General features: G+C 40.5%; 1 protein-coding gene across 1 annotated transcript; it reads right to left on the reverse strand.

Annotated features, from left to right (window-relative positions):
* Positions 1 to 209: 209 nt before the first annotated feature.
* On the reverse strand, positions 210 to 9,447 carry CALM1 (calmodulin 1; the record flags this gene model as incomplete). Its single annotated transcript, XM_009821508.2, has 6 exons — positions 210 to 3,651; positions 3,883 to 4,018; positions 5,479 to 5,585; positions 7,693 to 7,836; positions 8,791 to 8,823; positions 9,408 to 9,447. Coding segments are annotated over 6 exons (489 nt in total), but the record flags the coding sequence as incomplete, so codon positions are not given.
* Positions 9,448 to 11,205: the final 1,758 nt, after the last annotated feature.

The following is an 11,205-nucleotide window of genomic DNA, read 5'->3' on the forward strand; positions in this document are numbered from 1 at the left end:
GTAGGATAATTTCTTGGTCAGTTTTTGATAGCATCTGTGTTTCTGAAGGTGCACAACTGTGACAAATGGTTGAGGGATTAAGAGTCTTCTATCACATCGGTAAACCACCCCCCCCTTCACCCCACCCAAGGAAACAAAACAAATGCCCCATACTTGGAGACGTTTCGGTGCCTGAATTATTAATAAAATAAGCATGATAATGAATAATCTATGTTAAGCATTTTCTTACCCTTTATTTTTTCATTATGATCAGAAGAGGAATATGATTAACAGCATTTTAAACTTTAGCAGTACAATTTCAGTATTAAATATAAAACTACACTGCAAGTTGATGTATTTTAAAAATGGTTATGTATACTCTAGCCTTAAATTTATGTATCAAATACAAGTAACTCAATTGTTTCTTGCCTTGACAATTAACATATCTAACAAATTTCAACAAGCCAGACATCCATCTTTTCCATTAAAAAAAATAAGCAAGCACACTAACTCTTATTCATAGCAAGGGGGTGTAAAGATTCAACACTTTCCTGAGTGTTGTGCAAAGAATAACAGGTTTGAGAAAGTCAGTTAAGTAAGTGTAATGATAAACCTAAAGCTAAGCTGGAGGACCTTTTGATTAACTTCATATTTCATATATTACTTGCATCAGTTGAGAGCAACATGAGTTACAGAACTTCCATGAAAACAAGCCACTTACAAGCAGGTGGTTAAGCTTGATCAGTTTATTAAAAGGATTATATGACACGGTTGCCTGCAATAGCAGGGGACTGGATCTGATGACCCAGGAAGTTCTTTCCAGTCCCATGTTTCTAAGCCATGCACCAAGTGTATCCAGCCCACACTTTCACATTTGGAAAAAGCCAAAGCCACACACACACACTCACAGAAGAAAAAAAAAAAAAAAAGTCCTTGATGACACCATTTCATTTCTCTAGATATTCACTATGCAGAAGGGAACAGAGCTAAAGTCCTGTACAGAGGATACATTTACTCGAGGTTGATGTGGTACTGAAGTCAGTTAATAATTAGATACCTCCAGGCAGATTCAGTTACAGGGCATACCAACACTGCACACTGCCAGACAATTTCTAATCAAGCCAAGAACCTCTTGCAGGAGTGAGGTCTCTTTGCTAGCAAGCACAGAGCACACTGAATAAGCTAAAAGCAGCTGTTCTTAAATGAACTACCCTACCAACCGTGAGTGAATGACAGATAGATGGTAAGAAGCATTTACCTACTAGACAAGATCTCTCTGCACACTCAGGCAGAGGAAGTAATTAGTTCAGAGCAGCAACCATTGCTCCTACCTTGCCTGTCTCTTGAGTACGTTCTCTTTAAAAGCTGGTCTACAGAATCAGTGCAGCCTTTCTCAAGCACTACCGAAGTAGCAGTTTGCAGCTGCCATGTAAGACTCTTACTTTCACATGGTAGTCAGACATTCCCATCATCATGGCCAGTTTGCTAAAACAGCATACACAGCCATAGCAAAAAGCCTTTGCAACAACTAGAGATCTAAACAATTGCCTACATTCAGCCCATCTAACTTTTAGGCACTTGGTTAAGATATCTGGGTCCCTAGTCACCCAGAACTCCCCCCATGAAAAAATAAATAAGTAATAATTAAAAAAAAAAAATCACTGCAGGCAGATACTCTCAACTGCCTTCTAGAGGTGTCTCTTGACCCCCACTGAGCAAAGCTGCATTTCAAGCAACCACGTTCTTAACACAGGCACCTCAGTTAGACAGGATGAATGGAGACTTGCATCTCTTTCAAGAGATAGATAGTATCAATACTCTCCAAAACCAAAGGCAATTAAGCAATTAAGGTTTGCAACTCCAGTTACGTTTGGAAACAAACTTACAGTCAAGTAATTAAGCTGTAGTCCCTCCCTCCCAAGCATAAAAGCCTTCCACATGGAGGCTCTGCTATTTAAAAAAAAAAAAGCATTCTTCTTTCAAACAAAGAAGAGTGGACATGGCTGCTTTGCCACTCATTCATGGGGAAGCTGAAGGATCAGAGAACACTTACTCAGAGACCTGGAATGACTAAGCACTGCTAGTGCATGCAAAGCAGAAGTAACAAGATGGTTTTTAAATTAACCCTAGTCCTCTTCTCCACCCCACAAAATTCATGCAAGTGTTTGAGAAGATAGTCAAGACATAATAGCCCCACTTTCCAAAAAGGCTTAGGGTTGTTTTTTTTATTTTTGTTTTGGGTTTTTTTTTGTTTTTTTTTTTTTTTTTTACATATTGTAAAAGAAATGTCCTTTTGTTTTCTTTCTGTGGGTAGAGAAACGCATTTTTGGCATGTTTGAGAATCATAGATACCTATGAAGTCCATGCTGTTTAAATTCTCCAACTAGTTTCTATAACCTGTCAAAAAAAACGTAAGCAACCTATACATGTTTCCCCAGTATCAACATGCATGCTCAGAGCTCTCCACTTTAGTGAAATGAGGTGTTACTTCTGTGCTGATAGTTGACGAGTCAGCATTACACGACTTTGAGACCAACTAAATTAACATTGTCGTAATATGAAAGGCAAGCACAAGTTCATTTATTTATAGCAAAGGTCTTGGGTTACAGGAGGTCAGTTCTTGCCATCTTGAAAAGATAGGGGATAACTTATTGCATACATGTGCATTATAATTTAGCAGCAAGTCATTCATAGAAACACTTCCCTCCTACTGCTTTTTTGGTTTATCATCTCAATTATATATATATATATTTTAGCTTTACAAAGCATTTAACACCACCTTTAAGTTAATGGTCTTTTATTGGAAAAAAAGACTAGCATTTACAACTTGGAATGGACATAAATTGTAATTCTTGAACAGCGATGTTGATAGTTGTGCTGAAGTCCACAGGCTACTCCGCCAGCTCCAAGTCATGGTACAGAAGGTTTTAAAAATATGAGAGTCCAAAGATGCTCCCTTGGTGAAGGTTTCTTAAAAATTTTGTGAACGGTTAACAGCCCGACACCCGTTTCACTATAGTGCAATGCAGACAATGTTAAACCAGTATTTTAACACAGACATGCCATCCATAGTTAAGATCACCGTATTTTTGGAGCACACTGCTACGTACAGGAGAACCATTCAACCTTTAGGGCATTTTCTCTAAGTTTTGCATCCTTCAACCATTTTGCTGCATACCATCCTGAGGTATAAACCAATTTTAAAGTAAACCAGCTATGACAATTTATACTACAAATTGAACTAGAATCCACTGTTGAACAAAAGAGTGGATCTTTTAGGTTTTTTTTTCCTTTTAATACAAATGTCTGACTGTGCTCAATTGTCAAGCTGCATGCATGAAAAACTGGCCAGCCCAAACAGTGTAATAGTCATTAGCAAATGGAACTTTTGAGTTCACTAAGTGCTTCCTTTTTTTTTATTTTCAAGGTAGTACAATTATTTATATTGTAAAACTGATGTTTAACTTTATCTTTTGGGGACAGGACCACCAACCATTACATGCAGTTTGTGGACAGAAGGTATTTTGACATTCAGTTTTGCTATACAGAAACAGAATGAATAAATGAACATTTTTTTTTGCAAGAGGTAAGTAAAAGATTCAATTTGATTCTTCTAGAGGAAAAAGGTGTAAAGGAGGTCTCTTCACTTTGCAGTCATCATCTGTACGAATTCTGAAAAAATAAAAAGTCACTGTGATTTATTGTCTCCAGAGTACTTCAACTGGCAATTCTCTTAAACTCACTTGGCATAAAAAAAGCCCCTTTCACCACATCTAAGTTTTTGTCCACAGCAGTGGACAACTGAATAAACTGGTGTCTCAAGTACTAGAAATAAATGCCCTATGCAACAGGCTTTCACTCAATCAAAGTAATGGTTTTGAGTCAAGACAAACATCTTTTTACCTTCATAGTTGACTTGCCCATCCCCGTCAATGTCTGCTTCTCTGATCATTTCGTCTACTTCTTCATCTGTTAGCTTTTCTCCTAAGTTTGTCATAACGTGACGTAGTTCTGCTGCACTGATATAGCCATTGCCATCCTGTGATGAAAGAGTTGCACAAGATCATGATCAACAATCTTGACATTGATTAACTCTGAAACTACATCTAGGTTTCGAGTAACTGCTTCTGAACTAGCCTTACAGCACTTGGGACACACATACAGACCTGGTACATTGTGTAACCCGACAGTATGTACTAGTCCCATTGCCTTACAAACCATGCATGCCACCATATCTTTCTATACCATTATTGTACTGTAAGAATAACAGCATGCCTGAGCTTTGAAAATAAACCCAGAAACAACGTTTTTTTGTTTAGTCTCTGCTGCCTAAGCAAGGCCAAAAAAACCCCAATTTCCCCATCAGCAAGAATAAAGTCAGCTTTCTCTTCTGCATAATACTACCTCTATAACCAGACTGCAGGTAGCTAGGTTAGGCTTCTTGGATAAGAGGATACAGAACAAACCTTCAAAGAAAGCATTTAAATTCTACTCATAAGGAGTTGTGAAAAGCTTCGTGGCAAAAAAAAAAAAGAAAGAGAATGACACCTCTAAGTCAGTGTTCCCATTAGTAATATCCAAACGTAGAGCTCATCCCTAGCCATTTCAGAAATTGTCCTCTTCCATCTACAGGAAGAATAAACTAGCTTCAATCAGGAGTTCATATGGCCATCACCAGTAGATAAGCTACCTCAGTGGCTTTAAACACAAATCTAGTCTGCAGAAATAACCCCATAGGGTAGATGAAGTACTAACCAAACGGTCAAACATTTCCTCTAGCACATTTTCCAAAGTACTAGAGACTGCCACTTTTTTCCATACAAAGGAGTAGTAGTAAGGCCTTCTGCCACACATGCGTGTGCACCAGCTTAGCAGTTGCACCAGCCACTGCTCAACACAATTCTCTTTAACATCTGTCATATCCAAGCAACCCAAAGAGGGGAACCCCTGTTCTAGAAATAATTGACCTTCGTCACGTATGCCCAGGTATCCTTAAAGATGATGGAAAGAGTTGAGCTCTTACATTTTCCTGAAAGCAACCTCAAAGTCCACATCTTGAAAACAGAATATGCAATACTTCATGTCCCTCTAAATACTGATGACATCATTTTAGCTTCAAAAGCTTCCATAAAGAAGTATAAAACCTTGTGCATCCATGCAAACATTTCCCCATTCCCCCAAAGTCAGAACGCACAGTAAAAGCCTACTGCTCCACCACCACCCACTCCACCGCGCCCCCAAAAAAACCCCACCTCACAAGCATCAAGTTCTGCTCATCTCTGCTGCTAAGGAAAGACCAGAAAATTTTCCTCATGGATGAGCCTGAAGCTTAGACCTGCTGTGTAAAGCAGGTAGAACCAGCCTGCAACAGTCCCTGCTCTGTTTCCAATTCCTATGCTTCTACTAGACTTTTCCTTCTAGGAAAGAAAAGAGAAAAGACTGAGGAAAAAAACAGACATCATTACTGCTTCTAAAGAATATATGTACTTTTATTAATACCTTGTCAAAGACTCGGAATGCCTCACGGATTTCTTCCTCGCTGTCTGTGTCCTTCATTTTTCTGGCCATCATGGTTAAAAATTCAGGGAAGTCGATAGTGCCATTGCCTTAATGAAAAGAAACTTCCAAAAATTAAACTTCCATGCTTTTCTTTATAGAAAACCAGAAGGCATTTAATTTAGCCAGGGACAAGACTGACCGATCCTCTGTAAACCATTCTTATAGAAGAACTGGATCTTCTCCCTCAATTGCTACCGCTGCATTTCTGCTATTACAATGTGCAGTAGCCACTGTCACTGCAGTATTTCAGCACAATGAAATCAACTGTTGCCTTCTCTCCAGGTCAAGCCATACCATTTGCCACCCAAGTTGCAAGTAAAATGTCAGTCTGATGCTCCAAGGTTAACCAATACCAAGACTTATCTTTACTTCAAATCGCTCCCCAAAATTAATCATTTAGTTTCCTTAGAATCTCCCAATTGCTGTGGGAGATTCCAGAAGGGAATGTATTATAAAGCTGACACTACAAATCCAGAATACTTAAAATTTTAGAAAGTTACACCTCACTAAGCTGCTCATAAATACTTGTTCCTTGTTAAACCTATCAACATAAACGTCCTTATCAACATATGTTGTACATCACAAAAATAATGCACCATTTTAAGGGGCAATAAGGATCTGCAAGTTCCAGTGACATGAGAAAAGCTACCATTATTTGGTATTTCTGATAAGCTTAGCAGTAGGTGTTCTTATAGGTATTTCACTGCAAAACTGAAAATCCCTGGTAACATCCAAGCCTCACCTCTAAGATTTAAGTTCTTCATTCAAAGTAAGGATTCAAACTCCAGGCTGCTCAAAGCCATGAGCAAAGTAGCATTGTGAAAAAAACAAGTTCTTTAAAACAGCAGAAACTAGAATTGTACAGTCAGTATTCAGCCCCATATGCCAAAAACCACATTAAATAGTTCACTATGCAACTAAAATCTACCCATTGTTTGAGGGAAACATACAAACTCATTGGGTGAGTATAGCAAAGAAGCTAAATAAATGCAGTTTAAGAAAACCTTTGCAGCCTAGGTATTCCAGATTGAGACATACACAGCTATTTATCATCATGGCCAGCTTTATCTACCAGCTAAATTTGAATACAGGTCTTATACTCAGCTTTGAAAAATCCTCAATGAACATGTAAAATAATAGCAAAGCAGTCTGCCGTAAGACAAGTTTAAACAGATGGGCAGGCATACTTATCTGAAGTCCTCAGTCTCCTTTCATTTTTAATCTACCAGCGCAGCATTGTGGACTGCAGCCTAGAGAAGCCACTATACACAAACTCTACATAGCACTGCAAACCCTAAGGTTTTTCAGTATCTGCATCCCAGAGTTAGCAATTACGGTCAACTTACACTTTTAGAAAAGTAGTTATAATTAATGTAGTCTGATAATCAGATAATCTATACTCTTGCCAATATACTTTCACTCTTCTTTTACAGAGATATTAGAGGAAAATCACTATCACAACCAACATACAAGATCAAAGCCTTGACATCACTGAGCAGGGGAAAGCATTTTTCCTTTTTGTAACTGCTAGCCTGTCTGGAGTCTCAGAAACAAGATATGCAGTTACCCTTTCTGGCATCCATTTAAAATAATTCTGATAGACTTGATAAGGGAAGGTTTTTCTGCTTTTGCCTCCAATCCCTCCCCTCTATCTATTAGTGATCTAGTACACTACATTAGACTATACAGTCTCTCCCTGTTGTGTTTTAAGTTCTTGGAAGTTTAGCACTATTCCACTCCTACCACATTTTTGGCCTTAGAGAAAACCACAGACATTAGTATAGCTATTAAGACCAACACAGGCTGATGAAACACGTATAGAAAAGCTGGGTGGAAACACAAGTTAACAGCAGGTCAAAGCAAGTCAGATAGCAATAGGAGGCCTATGACCCATAAAATATTAAAGACAAACAGTGTAACTTTGTGCCTGCCCATCCCCTTTTTTTGATTCTAATACTGTTAGCATCTTTGACAGCTGTGCAGAGAGCAATCAAAAAATTGACACCCCTCTGAGTTTAGATTCTATCAACTATTTTGATACTGCTTCAAGAGTTCAATGTCACATAGTCTTCTCTGTGCAGTCCAAGCCCAGATGTGGAGGTCATACATACTTAACATGATCGCAGTGCTAATAACTACCTTTCCAACACTTACCATCAGCATCTACCTCGTTGATCATATCCTGCAATTCTGCTTCTGTTGGATTTTGACCCAATGACCTCATGACAGTTCCCAGTTCTTTTGTTGTGATAGTACCATCACCATCTTTGTCAAATAAGGAAAAGGCTTCCTTGAATTCTAGAGGGAGAAACAGTCCTAGTGTTTAGTAACATCACCAGCATGATAAAACTGCATACTAAAAATGCACTCCACTGACAATGCCTGGTACAATTTTAAGAAACGTTTTATCTAACTGTCCATGTATTGAGAGAATTAACACTCAAATATTAATAAAAAATAACTTACAGGACCCACACATAACTTGCATAGTATATTCAAACTTATTTCATGTGGCTATTATCTGCATTACAACTCTATAATGCATGTCAACATCATCTTGCCTGAGGCACAGCTGCACCATAAACAGCAGCTGCTTGGGATAAGTAAAAGGACCCACTGGGTTCCATTCACCATTAAGAGACTTTCAGGAACAATAAGCATTGTCATTTACCATTTATTTTTAAGGCAGCAGACAATAATTGATGTCAGCCACAAGTGGGTGACTGGTCTCCAGAAGGTCAAATAATGCTCCTTCTCCTAAGGAGTTTGAATTACAGACACTCTATTAGAAGTTACTTAAAATACACTGGCTTATATTAATGTGTAATAAATCCATTTTAGGTTTATTTGTTGCCATTTCATCTCAAGTTTATCTTCACTTTCTTAAAAAGAAAAGAGTACCTAGGTCTGCTTTGACTCCAAGAAGTTCACCTGAATCTAGCAATTATTTCTGTTTGCAAGAAATCTAGAAGGACTTGGCTCAAGTCTGAAAGTCTAAAAAAAAAAATCATTATCTGTAGTCCAAGGAACAAGCAGTCTAAATTAAGAGGCAATGAACCAGTAATCTTCCGGAATGTTGTGGGTTTGGGTGGTTTTTTTTTTTTTTTTTTAAAGTGAGTGCTTTTTAAAGAAGTGTTAGTACAGATTTGAAATTGTCAAAAGATTTTTTTCCATTATGTTTGAGATAAAATATTTTCTTTTAGTCACAAGGAGTTCGCAAAAAAAATAATCATTTCTCATCAAGACACTTACCAGCAATCTGTTCTTCAGTCAGCTGATCAGCCTACACGAAGAATAGAACATTTTAGAATATTGTTTACCTTCAGCTATGCCAAGCCACAAGACACTTCTTTAGATTTCAGTAGTGATTTATCATTACTTTTACAAAGCTACTTTCAACCCCTGGAATTCTGCCTCTGCAAGGAGATTCCACTCACCTACACCATGCAGCTGTTTCCAAAACCATATAAGCTAACTTGTTTTGAAACTGCACATGAAGAACCAGACATGCCATCCTTTGACTTGGAGAATCCGATTTGGCCAAGTGAGGGCCACAGGGCAGGCTCCTTGCAATTGGTCAGAGAGGCATGAAATCCTTGATGACATGCGTTCGGGGTTTCACATCACATCAGATGTCACTTCCAGCAGTACAGTGACCCTAATACGGCGGGGGGGGGGGTGGGGTGGGGGGGGGGGGTGGGGGGGGTGTGTATTAGCACATTAGTGGGCTAATGACAAGTGTGCCACCTAGTGATCTAACACTACTGAAGTCCACCCTCCCCCATCACATTACATCAAGTATTAACCTATTGTAAGCTTCACAGAAAGGACTGTGCTGTGATATTAGGAGGAATTACTACTCGGTATTATGGAGATTTTTGCCATCTCTGACAAAGAAAATGCCAGTTTTCAAGCACCACATTTTTCTTCCATTCAGCCAAACAGTTTAAGGTGCCTCACACTGATACACAGGTTGTTTTATACATAATTTTAAGTGGAAAGATTTAAAATGCCTGCTTATGACCTTCTGTATATCAAGAGACCACTGCTGCATCCAAAGGTATACAGCTCAGAGGGCAATTAAATGGGCTTTCCCAGAGCTTAACTGTGCTAACCACATCTTTCCAGAAGCCTCTCCCTTCTGTATGGATAGAGCATCACAAAAAGCTCTGCTGTTTGGACTCAAAGGAGCTAACCAGTTCTTTATGGAAAAATATGCATTTTCCTAGCAATTAATAAAAAAAGCCACCTAGATTTCACACACCTAGTCACAGACACTGGAGAATACAAGGTACCAACTCCTTTTAAACTCATTTTATTGGACAGCTTTTACTAATAGAACAGATAATTTTGTAGGTCAGAGAAAGCAGGCATCTTGAAACCCTTGTCCTAAAACATCATTTTTCAAGTATAAAAACCACTTCACTGCAGTAAAGAGCAACAAATACAATGGAGAATTAACAGGCTATACAATCTGTTCGGCTCTTGCACAGGGGAGCAAGGTAGGGTTGAAAGCCTGCTGTGTATGTTAAGTGAGATTTCACCTGTAAATAGGTGTTGGGGTTTTTAAAAATTTTTTTAATGTCTGTATGTAATGATTAAACAATTGCCACATGCATGGGGGGGAGGGTAGAAATGCTAACAATTAAAGGTAGAGTTCAAATTTAATAAATCTTCTGTCATAACAGCAGAAAACTTGCGTTCGAAATCCAGTTCGACTTTCCGCACTCTGATTTTCCAGAAAATACGAGGTTTTACTTAAAGATTATCCAAGGAATTTACATAACAGACTAAATGCCCTGCAGAACAGGCAACTGAGCCACACCTCGGCTAAAACCTCCAACCCACAGCACGGGCTCATTGCCCCATTAGTCGGAGCTCACCGGATGTTTCTAAAAAACCGGATTTCGAATTAAAAAACCCAACTTCACACACACCGCGATGCGAGAAGCATGCAACCCGACCCTATACCGCCATGGGGTTCGCCTTCCCAAGCGGCAGGCACAACCACTGCCCGCCCGCCCTCGCTACAGGACAAAGGTACCCAGGGCTGGAGCCATCACCCCACCCAGCCAAGTCATCAAATCCTGTCCTGGTGATGTCAGCCTTCCCCGACGGGAAGGGGAGAAGGAGAGACAGAGCCGAGGAACACCCAGATTGCCAAAATGCGATTAGAGGTCAGCCTGCAACTGTTTCACCGCTCTCGTAGGAAGCGAAAAACCGCCGGGAAAATCCCAGCCCTTCCTCTCGCCCTCTTTTGCGAGGAGTCCGCGCTGGCACCGCAGCGCCCGACGGCCGGGGGACGATGTGAGCTGCTCCCGGCGCCCACCAACGATGCGTTTCGGAAGGCGAGGCGGAGGCTGGCATCGTCCGGGCGGGAGACCGGGAGGCTCGCAGCCCGCCGGGCGCAACAGGCGCCCTTCCCGGCCAGCAGCCACCCACTGCTGCAGTGCGTCCCCCTTTCCCCTCCCTCTCCAGCCGCCGGCCACACCACGTCCTCATCCTTCAGCTGGGAGGGCGCCTGGGCTCCGCAGCCAGCCTTCCCCATCCCCTCCCCTCGGCGGCGGGGTCAGCGGCTCTTCACCCGCAGCCCCCCGAGAGAGAAGGAAGGCTGCGCTCCCCCCGCCGAGCCCCCCATGCGGGCGTTGGGCCGTTTCCAACCGAGCA

This window comes from Gavia stellata, chromosome 7 (assembly GCF_030936135.1).
Source record: "Gavia stellata isolate bGavSte3 chromosome 7, bGavSte3.hap2, whole genome shotgun sequence".
NCBI lineage: Eukaryota > Metazoa > Chordata > Aves > Gaviiformes > Gaviidae > Gavia > Gavia stellata.